Source organism: Cebidichthys violaceus, unplaced genomic scaffold (assembly GCF_023349555.1).
Source record: "Cebidichthys violaceus isolate CVI_PGR_0920_01 unplaced genomic scaffold, fCebVio1.0.p SCAF_3, whole genome shotgun sequence".
In the NCBI taxonomy this organism is placed as follows: Eukaryota; Metazoa; Chordata; class Actinopteri; order Perciformes; family Stichaeidae; genus Cebidichthys; species Cebidichthys violaceus.
In genome coordinates, this window is record NW_027176483.1 from 1,492,921 (window position 1) to 1,513,869 (window position 20,949).

Consider the following 20,949-nt stretch of genomic DNA (forward strand, 5'->3'; position numbering starts at 1 on the left):
AAAAGTATTAGTACCCAAATATAAAGTACCAAAAGTAAAAGATATATATTATCTTATGTTATTAGCTGGTAAATGTGAAGATCATTTCAGGTACTTTATGTACTGCTGGTAGTTTAATCTATAATACTACTTATTATTATTTATTAGCTGATTATATTTTATATTAATGATTAAGTTAGAATATAAATGTAGAGCATGAAAAAGTACAATATTTACCTCTGAGATGTAGTGGAGTAGAAGTATAAAGTACTATGTGAGGGACTCATGTAAAGTACAAGTACCTTAACATTGTACAGGAGTACAGTACTTGAGTAAATGTACTTAGTTACTGAGGTATTTAAATGTGACGACGGGTCACAAGTCGACTTTATTTCTTACAGTAAAAGTCTGAAAAAAGATGTAAATTAAAGTGTAAATTATTGATGAAGTTATTTATGATTTACTATAACATACAAGGAGAGTATCATGTAATAATAACCTCATAATTATGAAAGGTAACGTTTGTGACATATGTTGTGTTTCATGTTGGTTTCTAACTCAATGAAGTTCTGACTTGATGCAGAGTCATAATAATATGACAAATGAGCTGTATGCTACCGGCTGAAGGATGGGATCACTGAAGGGGACAAAAAGCTGACAGAGTTGGTTTCTACAACATGATGTGATGCGACACCAATGAAAAGAAAAATAATTGTTAGATATCTAAAACATTTATGTATGTTGATTTCAGATATTTGTGATAAATAAGAGGAAACTTATTATTATTATTATTAACCTGGTTATTAGCATTTGTTTTAGTTTTTAATTTTAAGCTCTATTTAGTCAGTTTCTTCTTATGAGCTCTTTTTACTGTTATTGTTAAAACTTATCCTGATTTTATCTGAAATGTTTTTTATTTAATTTTTTTATTATATTTTTTCATCATTCACTTTATTATTTATTTATTTTTTCTCTCCGTAAAGCACTTGATAAGTGCTCTATGAATAAAGTATATAATAATAATAATTTTTATTATTGTAATAAATTATTATATAATGTGTCTTTGAATAATCGCAGCAGGCGCTGCACGATAAAGAATTTAGTTTATTGCTGAATTTCTCGTGCGGTTTCTTTTCTAACTAGCTGAACTCAGGTCCAGCCTCCTCTGAACCCAGCGGGTCGCTTGCTGGAACAAAAGCTCAGAAAAGCCTCCAAACACACAAACCCAGAGTCTCTGTGTGTCGCTAGCGTGTTTCAGCCCTCAGCTGGAGGTCAGCGGAGAACCCGGGTTCCATTTTCACTCAGGTGTTACTGCGAAAAAAAACCTCCAAACCTCACCTCCATGTACAGACCTCACACCTGAAACCCACTGCAGACCGGAGCCAGACTGGACGGTGGAGACGGGGGTGGGGGGGGGGGTTTGGGGGAAGCCGTCTGGCATTTTCAAAACATGTTTGTTCATCTTCGTCCCTACAGTCAGTTGAGGAATCAGTTTTTTTAAGATACTGTATAGCTCTATACATGTTGTACATGATATGTTTAGCCTAGCTTAGCACAATGACTGGAAGCAGGGGGAAACTGCTAGCGTTGCGCCGTCAAAAAGAGAAAACCACCTTTTTTGATGAATGGACGTTTGTCGAGGCCGACTGGGGTCAACAACTCCAAAAACAGATTTATATTCTGAGAGCTATTATAAATATTCTAATCTTTATTTCCTCCACAAACGTCCATTAAAAACATCGTCACCGTCTGCTAGCTAACTGTTGCAGACAGTTCACGTGTGTTTCCTCTACTCTATGATAGCTCTATACTTCTTACCATAAATAAATACATTTGTATCTCTAGTTCAGAGATGCTGTAGCTCCAAGACATGTTTAGCCTGTGTGTAATGTGGGTTCCCCCAAAAAGACAGTAGATCGAAAAATCACCTGTTGGTGAAACATTGGTGAAACATTCTAGCAGCATTGGAGTCTGTCCTCTAACGTCTCCTCGTCTCCTCGTCCACAGGAGTGTCCGTCCACCCACGACCTGCTGACTTCTCTGCGGCAGGTGGAGAAGATGTTGGCGGTCCACGAGGCGTCGTACCAGCAGGGCCTTCGCTCCCTCAGGAAGAAGATGGGCGCTCTGCACAACAGCACCATGGCCATCTTCAAGAGCGGCGGTGAGGTCTCCTCTCTTCAGCTCTCGGTGACCGATGGACTTTAAGATAAAGAAAAGTTTAAATGGAGAGGTCTCTGTCTGCTCCACAGCTACCTGCTCCAAACCAGAACCCCCCGCTCCACGGACGCAGACTGGGCCGGGTGTTTGGCGTCGGACACGAGGTCCACTTCATGTGCAAGCCCGGCTTCGAGCTGATTGGCCCGCGAACACGAGTGTGTTTGGAGTCTCTGAGGTGGAGCGGCCAGCAGCCGATGTGCAGACGTGAGTGCTGGTCCTGGACCCAAAGTACTGATACTGGTTCGGTCCCAGTAGCTTTCTGAAGTCTTGATTTGTTTTTGTTTTTTACTTCTAAGGATTCAACAGCACCGGAAACTCCCTGGCCTCCTTCTCTCCTGCTGCTCCTTCCTCCTCCCTCCCCGTCTCTCTAGCTCTGTCAGCCTCCTCCTCCTCTTCAGCATCTTCACCTTCTCCTTCCTCCTCTTCATCCCCCACGTCTTCCTCCCCTCTGTCCTCCGTCCGTCCGTCTCACTGCACTCACTTCCTGGGCTCCACCCGCTGCACCTGTGACGTGGGTTTCACCATATCAGGCCGCGACAACAACATCTGCACAGGTGATACATGTTACTGACCAATAACTACAACATCTAATACTACTACTACCACTACTACTACTACCACCACTACTACTACTACTACTACTACTATCACTACGATATGGAACTACTACTACTACTACTACTACTATCACTGCTACTACCACTACTACCACTATAACTACTATGGAACTACCACTACTACTACTACCACTACTATCACTACGATATGGAACTACTACTACTACTACTACTACTACTATCACTGCTACTACCACTACTACCACTACTACTACTATAACTACTATGGAACTACCACTACTACTACTACCACTACTACTACTACTACTACTACTACTATTATCACTACTATATGGAACTAACACTACCACTACTACCAATACTACTACTATTACTACTATGGAACTACCACCACTACTACTACCACTACTACTACTACTACTACTACTACTACTATCACTACGATATGGAACTACTACTACTACTACTACTACTATCACTGCTACTACCACTACTACCACTACTACTACTACTATAACTACTATGGAACTACCACTACTACTACTACCACTACTACTACTACTACTACTACTACTACTACTACTACTATCACTACTATATGGAACTAACACTTACTACTACTACCACTACTACCACCACCACCACCAATGCTACTACTATCACTACTATATGGAACTACCACTACTACTACTACTACTAGTACTACTACTACAACTACCACTACTATTACTACTACCACCACCACCACCACCACCACCAATGCTACTACTATCACTACTATATGGAACTACCACTACTAGTAGTACTACTACTAGTAGTACCACTACTACTACTATCACCACTATATGGAACTATCACTATGCTCCAAATGCTCACTAGTAAACCAATTGGAGTACCTTTTGACTTAACTAGTTACCTTGTGAGGCTTAAAGTGTTTACTAGTTGAACTAGTAACATACAAAATGCTCACTAGTTAACAACATATGAGCTAGTGAGCATTTTGCAAATGTGTTCACCTAGTTAACACTTAACACTTTAAGCCTCACTCGATAACTAGTAAAGTCAAAAGACACGCCAACTAGTTAACTAATGAGCATTAGTTAACACTTTAACCCTCACTTGTTAACTAATGTCAAAAGTCAAAAGGCACTACAACTAATTAATAAGTGAGTGTTGGGTTTCACTTGTTCAACTTCTTTAACTAGTGAACACTTTAAGCCTTCTTAGGTAACTAGCGGAAGTAAAATACAGTCCAACTAGTTAACTAGTGAGCATTTTGGCTTTCACTAGTTTCAAATAGTGGAGGAAACTGAATATCTGATATCAAGGATTTGGAATAAATGCTCAAACGATTACCCATACTCATACTTCCACTACTTCCACTATTACTATTACTATTACTATTACCACTACTTGTACTGAGGATCTCGTGTGTGTTTCAGACATCGACGAGTGTCGTCTGTTTCCTCTCGGTCAGCCCGGCCGGCTCTGCGTCCATCAGTGTGTAAACACTCCCGGCAGCTTCCACTGCTTCTGTCCGGCCGGCTACGACCTCTCCAGAGAGGGGCGCAGCTGCACAGGTCAGACGTCAAGGGTCACCCCGATCAGTCAAGGCTGGGGGGGGGGGGGGGGGGGGGGTAATATTTACAGACGTGTGGTAACTGTCTGTCTCCGTCCTCAGACATCGACGAGTGTGAGAACCGGATGCACAACTGCACGGCAGACCAGGCGTGTGTGAACACGTACGGAGGTTTCCAGTGTGTGACGGTGGAGTGTCCTCACATGAACAACGCCACGTACATCAAGACGTCACCAATGTGAGATCCTCCGCCTTTAAAGCTTTCCTTTGTTTCATCACTGCAGCGCTACGAAGCTCCACACCACACATGTAGCATGTCTTTCAGTCAGCGACAAGGTAATGAAAAGTATTCAAAAGTTCCAGCCCTGATCCATCCAGGACATTCAATATTACACAACTCAGTCACTATGAAGTTACCAATCGTCTAAAAAAAAGACTTCATAATAAGACAAAAGATATGAGTCATCCAAAGACTTCACGAAAGAGGATTCATCCTCTGGGAACCATGATAAGGCAATCCATGTATCCGTAAAGGACCGACTATGCTGCTGTACATCTGCAAATAGTCACCTGGGATCATAGTTTTAGCATATTCACAACTCTTTGTAAGTATACAAAGCTAATCTAGTTAGCGTCAACTTCAACTCCCCGTTAACTGCACAGGAAATAAAGTTTAAGCTCTCTGTTTTTCTTGAGACTCAACGGATGTGGACGGATCCAAAGACACCGTTAGCTAGCAGCTAGCAGACCTAACATAATGAAGAGTGAAATCACATTCCAACGGCACAATGAAACTGTAAAACAGAGGAAGGAGAGGAGGAATAAAAAGAACTGGGCAGACGAGACAAAGAAAACCTGAACCTTCTCACCGCAGAAGACAAAGACTGGGCGATGGAGAGCGATTAGAAAACAATGAGTTCTACCTCCGTGTCGCCCACTTCCTCTCTCCACCCGACGGTTAGCGCAGTCGACTCAGACTGAGGTTTAGCTTCAAGACTGATTGGAAGGTCGGGAGGCGAGAAGTAGGAAATAAACCAAAAGCGGTTATAGAGGTTTGATTTATTCCTTGAAATGTTGAAGCGTCAGCCAATCATGTGTTTTTGTTTCACCCTGTTCCGTTAATCTAATCTTAAAAATGCCGTTAGCCAGTTCCCAGTGCGATTAAACCGATCACAACTACGCCAACGAGCGACTCTGCAACAGTGTAGCGGTCGACGTTCTGTCGTTTTGTTGCTCTTTGTCGCTCGTAGTGTGAACTCAGCATCGGACCTGTCTAAAATAACAACATTTACTTCGTGCTTCCCTCAGGCGCTGCGAGAGGAACCCGTGCATGCTGGGAGACAAGGCGTGCACTCAGGCGCCAAACTCCATCTCCTTCCACTTCCTGTCCGTGGTGTCCAACATGTCCGCCCCCCGCGTCCTCTTCCGGGTGTCGGCGGCCCGCGTTCTGGGCGACACGCTGCGCTTCGGCCTGGCGGGCGGCCGGGGGCGGGGCCACTTCAGCGTGCAGCGCTCGGGCCGGCAGACCGGCACCCTGCTGCTGGTGACGCCCATCAAGGGTCCCGCCACTCTGGAGGCCGAGGTGGAGATGAGCGAGCTGGAGCGCAGCAACCTGCTGGGCCGCTACCTCACCAAGGTCACCCTGTTCGTTTCTCCGTACGAGTTTTAGGGCGGAGGAGCGATGGGCGGGAGGTTCAGGGCTCACCAGGTTTAACCAAAGTTTTTAAGAGAAATTAAGAGCCTTACGAACTTTTACTGTCTAACTGAAATCACAGTCGTCCTTTTTACGAGTTACAAATCATGTCAAAGTGAGTCTATGTACTGTTAATGTGTTTTTATTATAGAGGGAATAAAAAAGGGAGGAGCAACTTCCACGTTCATCAAGTGATTGGCCCAAAGGAGCGGTTGTAAAACTGAGAATACATTCTTCTAGGTGTAAAAGAAAACAACTTAAAATGAATCATCATCACACTCAAGTTTCAGAGCTAAGCACCACATTTCCTTAAAATAATAACCAGTTCCCTTTGATCATTTTGTCTCTTGCAAGATAAAAAAAAAAAGATTTGTATCTCTTTTTCATACAAAAGTAGTAGCCAGAAATGACATCCTGTACAATGTCTGTACTGATGCTACCATCTATCATATTGTATTTTTAAACTCAATAAACAGAGAGGAGATATGTTATTTCATTACAACCTGAGAAACAAGTTTCAAAATGTTTTTAAAGATATTTTTATCGACATGGTAAAATGAGCCTCTTAGGATTGTGTTTTAAAATGACACAATGTATTTTTATTTTTTTAAATTGATGCTTAATTCGGTGACTTGAATGTTTTGCTAAAAAAAAAGGAACAAAAGTAACATTTTTATTTAAGTTGATGATGCTAGTTAAATAGAGACGGAGGGCTTTTAAGCCCCGCCCACACACCGGAAGGGGAAAACAAGTCGCTGCTCTGCGTTGACTGTGTATACAGACTCTGTACGCTAGCAAACAACAGAAAACGACCCGCTGTGAACCCAGAACTACACGGTCTCATTACGTCAGGTGACGTAGTTTAAAGAGGTCGGGTCAAACAAGCACCAGGAGATCACTGTTCTCGTCCCGTAGTGAGACCAAAAGACAACGTCGACGGTAACAGAAGATCATTTATGTTACATGACTTAAATTACGCAACACGCACACTTATTTTAAATGTGTTATTGTGTTATTAACAGCAGAAAATCCTCTCGGACTCACAGTTCATATTTGCGAATACATGTTTTGCAGTTTGAATAATGAAAACTGGGCATTAGTAAAAGACATTTTAGTGACAAATAATTGTCTTATGATTTTGGAGACATGTTGTTATTGAGGCTTTCAGGAGGTCTGAAGTGTCAATCAAGGGGTCCTGGCCCCCCCCCCCCCCCACCATATTGACTTCAACCCAAACTATGATCTTTTCCTTAACTTAAGCAAGTAGTTTAGTTTCAGCTCCAATATACAATATACATACCAAGACGTGATTTTTATTAAACTGACGAGGGGGGGGGGGGGGGGGGGGGTCGAACCACTGAGTGTTTTTGTGACTCACTGTATCTGTTGAACTTCTTCTGTAAAACTATGAATCCTGTATAAACTGAGTTTAAGAGTTTAATTAAACCCAACAAAAGATTTTCAGTCTTTTCCTTTTATTATAGTTTTATAATTGTTTTTTTATTCTCAGGGGTGAAATGTTACTACGAATATTACTGTACTTAACGTAAATTCAAGGTACTTTTACTTTACTTTAGTACATCCCATGCTCTGCTTCTTTCTACTTCTTCTCCAGTACATCTCAGAGGTACATATTGTACTTTTTACTGTACTACATCTCAGGGGTAAATATTGTACTTTTTACTGTACTACTGTACTTTTTACTGTACTACATCTCAGAGGTAAATACTGTACTTTTTACTACATTTGCCTGACAGCTTTGTATACTTTTCAGATGAGAGTTCTTCTGGCAGACATTCTCTAACAGTACTTTGTCTTTGTTCTGATGATATTGCTGAAATAACTTTGTCCAGCACATAGTCCCCACGTTGCCTCAGACATCGTGTCTTGTGCAGGTTTAACTTGTGTTCTGTGAGAAGCAGTAAATCATCAACGAAGGTATTTCTGGATGTTTTGGGGCCTTCGAGTACGTAAACCGTATCGTTTTGCTCGACGTGGTTTTGGTCCGTCGGACTGAAGAATTTGACACCGATCTGTCAGACGGCCTGAAGCCTCCACGGACCAGACAGAACGCACACATTAAAAAAACACACAACAACAACACACACACACACACACACACACACACACACACACACACACGCAGACATACAGGCGTCATGTGTTCACGCCGTACGTCTGCACACACATTCTCACACACACGTACAAGACGGAAAAACACACGACATGTACGACGGCATGAAAAGACAGCACACACACACACACACACACACACACACACATAAACTCGTACATGGGATTGTGATGTCAGCTCTGTTCACCTGAAATGTTCACACGCCTGTGAGGATTTATATATGAGCAGATAAATAGATACACAGGTCAGAAGTTATGAATCTGCTGCCACAGATGCTTTATTGTGTCCAGCCAGAGGAGCGCTCTATATGTCTGGTCTTTAATGCTTTTAGCTTGTAGAAAGTCCTCTTGAGTAACAGATTTCATTCAGACTGATAACTGAAAAGGTCTAGGTTCACGCCGCACGGCAAAGTGCTCAATTTAAGATATTTTGCTCAAATCAGATCATTTTTGTTTCACATTATTATCTCACTTTTTTTGAATGGCTAACCGCTAACGGCTAACAGAACTACCGGTACACACACTGCTGACTGCAGCATTCGCAAGAGGCAAGCAGTCGAGTAATTAATAGAAAAAAGAGGATATATGTTGATAGTCTAGTTGTTTACGTCAGCACAGACGCTAAAGCAAGATTGAGTTCCAGCGTCTCAAATGTGACATTTTGTTGCTCTTTTCTAATTTATGTTATTGTAAATTGAATATATTTGTGTTGTAGACTGTTGGTCGGACAAAACAAGACACCCGACGACGTCGAGAACATTCATCATTATTCTTTGACGTTTCATTGACTAAATATTCCAATAATTATAAACCTGATTATTGGACGCAAACAATCGTCCAGTGAAGCATGTCAGGTTTTACATTTTACAAAGTTATCATTATGAAATGATGCATATAGACATATGATATATAATATAAAGAATACAATTACATAAAAGCAGACATGACATTGAACTCAAGATCAAGTTTGTAGTTGATGATTTTCATACCATTCCTAAATATACTGAAACCACCGGCTGCAAGCAGGAAGACTGCATTTAAATGAAAGACCTAAAACAATGGTGGGCTGCAATATGAAGTGCACTGAATGTAAATGTGTAGTCAACAGACTCAATCATGCTGAAACCACAGACGAGTCCTTTAAATCATTCAGCGGAGACATTTCGTTCATGACTGAGTTAAGAATGACAAGTGAAGTAGTACTTGAGTTATTGTAAGCTCAAGTGAATGCATGTTGAAACATGGTGCCACAACTACAAGAGACCACAAGTGTGAACCCTCTACAACAGCTCTGGAGAAAGGTGGAGCAACACACCTCCACCTCACGAATAAAGGCAAGAGTACAAGCAGTCGTCCTACTGGCGCTGGAGAGTTTCTCAGTGGTTACACTGTTAGTACTGTTCGAAAAGATGGAGGACGACCTCGCCAACGCAAATCTGCGCTGGGAGACTAAAGTCCAGCAGCTGAAGGAGGATAACAAGGTCCTGGAGGACATCTGTCTGGCATTGGAGAAGAAGAGGAGAGGCTTCTTTGGCAAAAAGGAGGACAGACGGACCGAGTTGGAGAACTTGAGAAGAAAAACGCTCAAGAAGGAGATGAGAAAGAAAGAAAAGGAGGAGAAGAAGGAGACAGGCTTTGTCAGCTGGATGCACAAGAAGAAGACAGACAGGTGGACGAGGCTGCTTCTTCAGCTGAGGCTGGAAATCAGTAGCTACATCTTCACCTCTCCACCCTCCCTCCATCCTCAACTCCTCAACTCCCTCTTCCATCTCCCTCACCCCTTCCTTCATCCACCCTCCCTCACTCCATCCTCACCTCCCTCCACCCTCCCGTGGGTTTTTCTCCTGGCATGCAGGTTTCTCCCAAATAAAAACAAACAACAAAACAAAACAAGATAAAAATGATAAAAAAAATCAAATCCATGTTCTAAGTTTGTACATCTCTGATACAATATATTCAGTTTCATTACAATTGTATGACATGAAGGTGACTATAGACAAGAAACTCTGGAATCTGTTTATGTTGAAGTGATTTTAACAAAACTGAAGCTGATCAATAAATGATGATGTTACGTCATAAAAGAAGTTCTACATGGTGTTTGAGGTTAACGACAGGAGCTGGTTCTGTAACAAACAGTAAATATTCTACAGTAAAAACATGTGATCTTCATCACTGACGGGTTTATGAATATTTTTAACATTCAACAGTATCCACTGGTAATTACTGAGCAGTCATTCAGCTGTAAACAGAGAATCACTGATAGGTTTAAAGTGGGCCGGTGTTCATTCATACTGGTACATTTTAAAGTGACTGTTTCTCGTCTGCGCTCTAACATCAGGTTCTCTGAACGAGTCACAGTCATCCTCACCGTGTGAACATAAAGACACCGTGCAGAACATCTGGAGGAGCCGACGCACGACAAGGGAAGAAACTAAACGAATTCAAAGAAGGAAACAGATTTAAAGTGTCCTAAATCAGACATTTTCATTTACAGACTTACAAGGCAACAGCTAAATACTTAGACACAGGTTGTGAAACCTGTAAATAATAACTATGTTTTTGGGGTTTCACTATATTAATAATAGAAGTCCAAAATGATGTAAAATTGCATTCATATTTGTGATTCATGACTAGAACCATGTGAGCTGCATCTCAAAGTCTTTCACATTACGTTCACCAGGTCCACATCCACGGACCTTTAATCTTCCCCTGAATGTCTCCTGTCCCCAAATAACGACTGAACACTGCTGCTGCTGCTTTTGTTATAAATAAAAACAGCGGTATAGTAGTCAGCGACAGGAAGTCCCAGCATGCCGTTCAGCAGACCGTGTCAGAATAAAACAGGAAGTGAAAGGTGTTTCTTATTAACGCTCTGAACCCTAAAACCTGCTGGCCGGATGGAAAAGCACGTTTTCTTCAAACGATCACCAAAACCACACCGTTTATCACAGATGTTACTGTCGCTATCGTCCGATTGTCTTTGAACACATCACATGTGACGAACGCTTCTATCAGAGCAGACAAGATTCTGTAAAAGACTAAAGAAAAAGAGAGGAACCCAGTCCTCCAACAACCACACAGACAGACTGGATGAAGAGGTCTCGCTCACATGGGGTCTCCGCTGCGGATGTGTTTGCAGGCGGTCTGGATGACGGACTCGCAGGCCTCGTTGAGCGCTCGGTCGATGCGGTAGTCGGCCCCGGGGTCGGCTTCCTGGATCAGGGTCTGGAGCTGAAGACACAAGACAACGACGACATCATCAACAACACGAGCTGGAGGGTCCCCTCGATGCTGGTCTGGGTGTCAAGAACCGGGAGTCTGTTCAGAAACATGACGTTGACTTCTGATGGTTGAAAGCCTTCGGGAGCATCGGGACACGTGGACCTTCAGCAAACTGTGCCGTTGGAAAAATACTGGCATACTACTCCAGGGATAGGTACCTACCTCTGAACAACAGTATTAGTCTGAGGTTATCCTCATGAGTTCAGTTAAGCAGGTAATTAAAGATTTTATGATTTTATTTGGTTTCTTCTAAACATGCAGTACATTGTGAGTTTTGTGATGTAATACAAAATGTCCCTTTATTATTTGTCTTGAGACCATGTAGTAAACTGCAACAAGTATGTATTGAATGTCTATTGTGATTCTTTTATTTGTTGGGAATTGAATGAAAAAGTATTGGGTTGTGATTTTAAAATACCATAAAATCACAGTAAAACCCAGTTATCCTCACATAACGTAATCCAGTATACGGTAAGATACTGTAAAAGGAAATTACGTTCATCGATGTCATAAGACGTCCTTCACAGAGCTTCACTAAGAGGAGGAGCTACTCTGAAGGAGGAGATCTGCTGAGTCACTTTACCTGAAGTGAAGGTAAAGTTATTCTGAGTGACAGCAGAGCTGCAGTCGAGACAAGTCTCTCTGTTTCTCTCTAAAGAAACATTCAACTGAATCCAGCAGCTTCTTCTCAACAACACAAACTCTGGTGAGTTCACTGTTCTACAGACCAAATGTAGTCAACATGTAGTTCAAGAGAGAAACCAAAACTGTAGCCAAGAAACAAAAGTAACATCAGATAAACTGGGCCTGCTAGAAGCTAACTAATGTAGCTTAAATGTTGCGTATCTGATTTTATCTCTTGACTTTAATGACCTGTAAAGACAGAAGTTTGACGTGTTACAACAAGCTGTGACACAATCTGGTAAATATCCTTAAACTTCAAAGCCTTTTTTTCTCAATGTCACTGTTTGTGTAGTTCCTGCTGTCTGTCTTTGTGACGCAGTTCAGCTGATCATATCTGATGTGACATCAAACCTCAGAACTACTCGGACAGGAAGTTCCACTGGACAAATGTTTAGCTGAGGTCCACCTGGTGACCGTGGGGGTTGTGGAGGGAAATGATGTATATAGTGTAATAATATGTCTCATTTATGAAGTGTGTAGGATCCATACTTAAAGTGTACGTGTGCACAAAAGAAGGAAGTGACGCACGGCCACTTTAATAAAAACAATCTGACTTGTAAAACCTGATCAGCCTCATGGTTCAGCCTCAACACGGCCACATTCAACCACACACTGAACACCAAGCATTGTAGTAGTTGTGACTCATCAGCACAAATAATACTGCTGCTTTGAGAGTTCATGATAAAGAGGATTCAGACGTGCAAAGTAACACGTGATATGAAGTGACATTAAATGTGTGAGAGGCGTCATCACATCACATTTAATCACAGAGTAAATCAACTCTTTTCACAGTCAGACTCATCACAAGTCTCAAGTCTACAGCCTGAAACATTCACCCAAATACTTTAAGAAGCCTTTATTTAAATTAATAAAATGATGATATAATGAATCATTACATGCAAATAATTCAGTGTTTATTCATGTTAAAGTGGCAGAAATATGACTTTATAATGTATAATGTTCATTATTTATAATATTTATTTATTCTATTGAATCTTTCCATAAATTGATCTCTAGAGCAAAGACGTTTGAAAACGCTCCACTTTTACTTTGAAGGCGAGCCGTCTCTGTTTCCGACTGTCGACTTCCTCTCCTCACTTTTCATGATTCCAGTTGGATCGTGGAACAAGCTGACGTTTTGGTGCACAGAGTTTCACTGCAGGTGTTCATTCAATGAGACAATAACAGACAAAGAGTTCACCGCGTTTAGGCAGCATCGGCTGTTGAAGAAGGAACTCACACGAAGCAGAACACATTTACATGAACACAAGTAGACCAATGAGATTATGAACACACATAAACTGACTGAACAATGGACATGAAGTGTACTTTGTGCACGGACTCGACTCAGACAGGAAGTTCAACTCAGTGCCACAAGAGCAACATTTAGACTGAGGTCCAACTATGTCTCAGTAAATAGTAATATGTTCAATATTAAAGAGGAATTAAAAATGTTACGGCTCCTTACAAACTATATGAATTCACTCCAATAACAATATATTAGCAGCAGAGTAACAGTGTTATTATTTAATGTGTTATGTGACAGTAATGAAGTGATCACTGTGTTTATTGGAGTTTAAAATTGAATTTATGATTTTATTCATTCAAATTGTGATATTAACAAGAACCAGAGGGCCTGTGATGTCATCACTGCTACGTTTAAACCAACAGATTAGTTTATCTTTGTTTTATTATTTTAATACATTTTGAATAATTACAGCAACAGCAGCTAATAGTCAAATGTTGCCATTCACGTATCGGCAGCATGAAAAAACGATTTAAAAAGAAAGAAAAGGCAGAATGATCCACCTCCACTTCTTTCATCTGTGGAAGCCAGAGTAAATGTTTTGGAATGAAGATCTTCATGTTATCACTTATTTCCTGAGCTTAGTGATCTCATAGAAATACCACCACTGATCTGAACATCTGAGCTCTCCTTCTCTTACATCATGGTCCAGAGCCTGACTGTGTAATGAGCTGTCTTAGTAAATCAGACGCTGAAGACATTCAGAGTGTCTTCACTAATTCATTTGATGCAAAATAGAAACTGCATTCAGGATGACCCTCCTTATATTCCAGTAATCATAGCTTGATTTTAATGTATAAATAATAAAACTAGAGACCATCTTTCAGTGAGATCACACCAGCCATGATTCTAAAATCAGGCCTGAGGTGTAAACTGTGTGTCCTACTTCCTTTACTTCAGACGTCTTTGCTGGGACCACACCCACCTTCAAACTCATCTTTCTGTTAACAGACCTTTATAGTTTACTGAGTGCGTCTTGATGGTTGAGACTCTGTCCTGGTGACACAATCTGTCCACAGACATTTAAATTCTATTTTGTAAGAACCTTTCTAAAGTACTCAAACCCTCTTCTGTAATAGTTCCTCTACAGTAGGTGTCTCCAGAACACATTTTACCATGATGACACACACAGAGACCCACAATGTGAAGACAGTACCTGACACACTCTGTTGCTGCTGCTAAAGATGTAATAACAGTTTTGTTTTCCACTCTTGTTGTCCTCAGAGTGTAGATATGTCTGCTTCCAGCTGTCTGCTGACTGAAGATCAGTTCCTGTGCTCCATCTGTCTGGATGTGTTCACTGATCCAGTCACCATACCATGTGGACACAACTTCTGTAAAACCTGCATCACTGAACACTGGAACGTTAACGTCCCCTATCAGTGTCCAAACTGTAACAAGCTCTTCTACACCAGACCTGAGCTGCGGGTCAATACCTTCATCTCTGAGATGGCTGCTCAGTTCAGACAGTCAGCTCAACAGAAAGCCAGCAGCAGCAGCAGCTCAGAGCAACAAGCTGCCAAACCAGGAGAAGTTCCCTGTGACGTCTGCACTGGAACCAAACTGAAGGCCCTGAAGTCCTGCCTGGTGTGTCTGGTCTCCTACTGTGAGACTCACCTGGAGCCTCATCTGACATTGTCAGGTCTGACAAGACATCAGCTGATCGACCCTGTGGAGAACCTGGAAGGCAGGATGTGTACGGAGCACCATAAACTGCTGGAGCTGTTCTGTAAGACCGACCAGATGTGTGTCTGCATGCTCTGTACTGTTCTGGACCACAAGAACCATGATGTTGTTCCTCTGAAAGAAGAATATGAAGGAAAGAAGGCCGAGCTGGGGAAGACTGAGGCTGAAATTCATCAGATGATCCAGAAGAGAGAACTGAAGATTCAGGAGATCAAACACTCAGTGGAGCTCAGTGAGGAAGATGCAGACAGAGAGATAGCAGATGGTGTTCAGGTCTTCACCGCTCTGAAGGAGTCTGTTGAGAGAAGCCAGACTGAGCTCATCGACACGATCAAAGAGAAGCAGAGAAAGACAGAGAAACAGGCTGAAGGCTTCATCAAAGAGCTGGAACAGGAAATCTCTGAGCTGAAGAAGAGAAGCACTGAGGTGGAGCAGCTCTCACGCTCTGAAGACCACCTCCACCTCCTCCAGAGCTTCAGGACCCTGAACACTGCTCCACCCACCAAGAACTGGACAGGAGTCAGAGTCAGTCCACCTTCATATGAGGGGACTGTGAGGAGAGCTTTGAATCAGCTGGAGGAAACGCTCAGTGAACAGATGAAGAAGCTGCTTACTGAGGTCGAGCTGAAGAGGGTCCAGCAATCTGCAGTGGATGTGACTCTTGATCCTGATACAGCACATCCCAAACTAATACTGTCTGATGATGGAAAACAAGTTGAACATGGTGATGTAAAGAAGAATCTCCCAGACAATCCAGAGAGATTTGATACTTGTCCTAATGTTTTATCAAAGCAGAGTTTCTCTTCAGGAATATTTTACTACGAGGTTCAGGTTAAAGGGAAGACTGACTGGGATTTAGGAGTGGCCAGAGAGTCGATCAACAGGAAGGGACACATCCCACTGTCTCCTCAGAAAGGTTACTGGACGATATGGTTGAGGAATGAGATTGAGTACAGTGGTTGTGCTGACTCTCCAGTCCGTCTCTCTCTGAAGTCTCAGCCTCAGAAGGTGGGGGTGTTTGTGGATTATGAGAAGGGTCTGGTCTCCTTCTATGACGTTGATGCTGCAGCTCTTATCTACTCCTTTACTGGCTGCTGCTTCACTGAGAAACTCTACCCATTCTTTAGTCCATGTAATAATAATAAGGGTAAAAACTCTGCTCCTCTGATCATCTCTCCTGTCAATCACACTGAGTAGAACAAACACTTGATCTTCTACAGAGAGACTCTTTCATTTAATGTAACAAATCTATATTATTGGTGATTTACGGTGTAAACATTATTGATTCTTCACATTATGATCAATGGGTTTTTATATTTGTCTGTAAATGTTTTTCTACTTCTCCAACACACAGACATTAATCCACTGATTGATATGATCTAATGTAGTCTAATTCATTCTAATAACTGCATAACCTGCCTTCAAGACTGCTGAGTCATCAAAAACAATGTACTCAGGAATAAGAAGCATTTGAACATTCCTTAAATATCTGGGAGCCAAATGAAAATGTTTAATGTCTGATTATTGTATATATAATACATTATGAATACTGGCACACATTATTGGATAAAGTCATGTACCACTTATTATATATTTTAAATAAAAGGTGTTTAAGGGTTTTAGTTTTTATCATTTTAGAATCAACATAAAAATCAAGAGATCTCTGTCTGGTATGTTTTTAGGGGTCAATAAAAGATGAATTATTGATTCATATTTGTAGAAAATGAATCAACAAAATGTGATCATGAAACATTCAGCTTCTGTGACCAGAGAAGAGAAGTTGTGTATCGTGTTATTTGTATTTCATACAGTCCTCCTCTCTGCTGATCCTCAACACAATAAAAACAAAGAACGTTTGAACTGATTTGTCTTTTTGTTTCACATTTAATAAAGTTCTGGATTTAAGGAACACTTTGAGGGAATTTAATTGTGTATTTATACTTTATGACACTTTTTACTGTACTACATCTCAGAGGTACATATTGTACTTTTTATTGTACTACATCTCAGAGGTACATATTGTACTTTTTACTGTACTACATCTCATAGGTACATATTGTACTTTTTATTGTACTACATCTCAGAGGTACATATTGTACTTTTTACTGTACTACATTTCATAGGTACATATTGTACTTTTTACTGTACTACATCTCAGAGGTACATATTGTACTTTTTATTGTACTATATCTCAGAGGTACATATTGTACTTTTTACTGTACTACATCTCAGAGGTACATATTGTACTTTTTACTCTACTACATCTCAGAGGTACATATTGTACTTTTTATTGTACTATATCTCAGTGGTACATCTTGTACTTTTTATTGTACTACATCTCAGAGGTACATATTGTACTTTGTATTGTACTACATCTCATAGGTACATATTGTACTTTTTACTGTACTACATCTCATAGGTACATATTGTACTTTTTATTGTACTACATCTCAGAGGTACATATTGTACTTTTTACTGTACTACATCTCAGAGGTACATATTGTACTTTTTATTGTACTATATCTCAGAGGTACATATTGAACTTTTTACTCTACTACATCTCAGAGGTACATATTGTACTTTTTACTCTACTACATCTCAGAGGTACATATTGTACTTTTTATTGTACTATATCTGAGTGGTACATCTTGTACTTTTTACTGTACTACATCTCAGTGGTACATATTGTACTTTTTATTGTACTACATCTCAGAGGTACATATTGTACTTTTTACTGTACTACATCTCATAGGTACATATTGTACTTTTTATTGTACTACATCTCAGAGGTACATATTGTACTTTTTACTGTACTACATCTCATAGGTACATATTGTACTTTTTACTGTACTACATCTCAGAGGTACATATTGTACTTTTTATTGTACTACATCTCAGAGGTACATATTGTACTTTTTACTGTACTACATCTCATAGGTACATATTGTACTTTTTACTGTACTACATCTCAGAGGTACATATTGTACTTTTTACTGTACTACATCTCAGAGGTACATATTGTACTTTTTACTCTACTACATCTCAGAGGTACATATTGTACTTTTTATTGTACTATATCTCAGTGGTACATCTTGTACTTTTTACTGTACTACATCTCAGAGGTACATATTGTACTTTTTACTGTACTACATCTCATAGGTACATATTGTACTTTTTACTGTACTACATCTCAGAGGTACATATTGTACTTTTTATTGTACTATATCTCAGAGGTACATATTGTACTTTTTACTGTACTACATCTCAGAGGTACATATTGTACTTTTTACTCTACTACATCTCAGAGGTACATATTGTACTTTTTACTGTACTATATCTCAGTGGTACATCTTGTACTTTTTACTGTACTACATCTCAGTGGTACATCTTGTACTTTTTGCTGTACTACATCTCAGAGGTACATATTGTACTTTTTATTGTACTACATCTCAGAGGTACATATTGTACTTTTTACTGTACTACATCTCATAGGTACATATTATACTTTTTATTGTACTACATCTCAGAGGTACATATTGTACTTTTTACTGTACTACATCTCATAGGTACATATTGTACTTTTTACTGTACTACATCTCAGAGGTACATATTGTACTTTTTACTCTACTACATCTCAGAGGTACATATTGTACTTTTTATTGTACTATATCTCAGTGGTACATCTTGTACTTTTTACTGTACTACATCTCAGAGGTACATATTGTACTTTTTATTGTACTACATCTCAGAGGTACATATTGTACTTTTTACTGTACTACATCTCATAGGTATATATTGTACTTTTTATTGTACTACATCTCAGAGGTACATATTGTACTTTTTACTGTACTACATCTCATAGGTACATATTGTACTTTTTATTGTACTACATCTCAGAGGTACATATTGTACTTTTTATTGTACTATATCTCAGAGGTACATATTGTACTTTTTACTGTACTACATCTCATAGGTACATATTGTACTTTTTATTGTACTACATCTCAGAGGTACATATTGTACTTTTTACTGTACTACATCTCATAGGTACATATTGTACTTTTTACTGTACTACATCTCAGAGGTACATATTGTACTTTTTACTCTACTACATCTCATAGGTACATATTGTACTTTTTACTCTACTACATCTCAGAGGTACATATTGTACTTTTTATTGTACTATATCTCAGTGGTACATCTTGTACTTTTTACTGTACTACATCTCAGAGGTACATATTGTACTTTTTATTGTACTATATCTCAGAGGTACATATTGTACTTTTTACTGTACTACATCTCAGAGGTACATATTGTACTTTTTACTCTACTACATCTCAGAGGTACATATTGTACTTTTTATTGTACTATATCTCAGTGGTACATCTTGTACTTTTTACTGTACTACATCTCAGAGGTACATATTGTACTTTGTATTGTACTACATCTCAGAGGTACATATTGTACTTTTTATTGTACTACATCTCAGAGGTACATATTGTACTTTTTACTGTACTACATCTCATAGGTACATATTGTACTTTTTATTGTACTACATCTCAGAGGTACATATTGTACTTTTTACTGTACTACATTTCATAGGTACATATTGTACTTTTTACTGTACTACATCTCAGAGGTACATATTGTACTTTTTACTCTACTACATCTCAGAGGTACATATTGTACTTTTTATTGTACTATATCTCAGTGGTACATCTTGTACTTTTTACTGTACTACATCTCAGAGGTACATATTGTACTTTTTATTGTACTACATCTCAGAGGTACATATTGTACTTTTTACTGTACTACATCTCATAAGTACATATTGTACTTTTTATTGTACTACATCTCAGAGGTACATATTGTACTTTTTACTGTACTACATCTCATAGGTACATATTGTACTTTTTACTGTACTACATCTCAGAGGTACATATTGTACTTTTTATTGTACTATATCTCAGAGGTACATATTGTACTTTTTACTGTACTACATCTCAGAGGTACATATTGTACTTTTTACTCTACTACATCTCAGAGGTACATATTGTACTTTTTATTGTACTATATCTCAGTGGTACATATTGTACTTTTTACTGTACTACATCTCAGAGGTACATATTGTACTTTTTACTGTACTACATCTCAGAGGTACATATTGTACTTTTTACTTCTTACTGTTACAAATAATCTGAGATAATTGATTCGATCTAAAGTACTCAAACTTTTGTTTCTATTAAAAGTACAATCACCGTCTTCAAACCTTTCAAATCTTCACAAAAATGTCTTAAAAAGGGAAAACTTTTTTAAAAGTCATAACAAGTCCAGAGGGTGAATTCAGAAGTGTGATTGTTGTGTGTATAAAATGAGCTGGATTCTGTCAGATATTACTGACGGTCACTTTATGAATTGGATGCTATCTTGTGTGCTTTTCCTCACATTGTGGTGATTTATTAAAACTGAATGTAAAACTATGGGATGGTTGTCGGTCAGTAGAGTTTGTGTATTTTTAAACGAGTGACTGATATCAAAAGTTAAACCGATAAACAACTTCTAACAGCTGTTGTTGTTGTTTATGATCGTTTATCAATGATTGTAGAGCCATAAAGTGACTCAAATGTAGCATGAGTTCATTTCCTGTTTGTGGATCATGAGGCTCTGGATCATCTCTCCTGTCAATCACACCGAGTAGAACAACCTTTTCATGAAGTAAAAGAATACTTGTTGCTCATGTACGGTGTACACATTGGTGTTTTTTATGATTCTGATGAATTACTTCTTTCTCTAAATGTTTCCTCTGATGCGT

General features: G+C 39.5%; 3 protein-coding genes across 3 annotated transcripts in view; all 3 read left to right on the plus strand.

Annotated features, from left to right (window-relative positions):
• Nucleotides 1-7,388, plus strand: part of LOC137881916 (fibulin-7-like) — an 11,359-nt gene extending 3,971 nt beyond the window's left edge. Inside the window, 7 exon segments of the mRNA XM_068724111.1 lie at nt 1,939-2,140; nt 2,229-2,257; nt 2,259-2,400; nt 2,493-2,750; nt 4,217-4,354; nt 4,456-4,591; nt 5,662-7,388. Coding sequence (XP_068580212.1) covers nt 1,939-2,140; nt 2,229-2,257; nt 2,259-2,400; nt 2,493-2,750; nt 4,217-4,354; nt 4,456-4,591; nt 5,662-6,022 — 1,266 coding nt within the window. The 3' untranslated portion in view covers nt 6,023-7,388.
• Nucleotides 7,389-11,094: 3,706 nt separating this feature from the next.
• LOC137881539 (E3 ubiquitin-protein ligase TRIM21-like) overlaps nt 11,095-20,949 on the plus strand; it is a 46,624-nt gene continuing 36,769 nt past the window's right edge. The window contains exon 1 of the mRNA XM_068723521.1: nt 11,095-11,675. Coding sequence (XP_068579622.1) covers nt 11,658-11,675 — 18 coding nt within the window. The 5' untranslated portion in view covers nt 11,095-11,657. The remainder of the gene's footprint in view (nt 11,676-20,949) is intronic.
• LOC137881415 (E3 ubiquitin-protein ligase TRIM21-like) lies at nt 12,087-16,997 on the plus strand. Its single transcript, XM_068723350.1, has 2 exons — nt 12,087-12,167; nt 14,676-16,997. The coding sequence occupies exon 2, from the start codon at nt 14,685-14,687 to the stop codon at nt 16,332-16,334; it is 1,650 nt and encodes a 549-aa protein (XP_068579451.1). The 5' UTR covers nt 12,087-12,167; nt 14,676-14,684; the 3' UTR covers nt 16,335-16,997.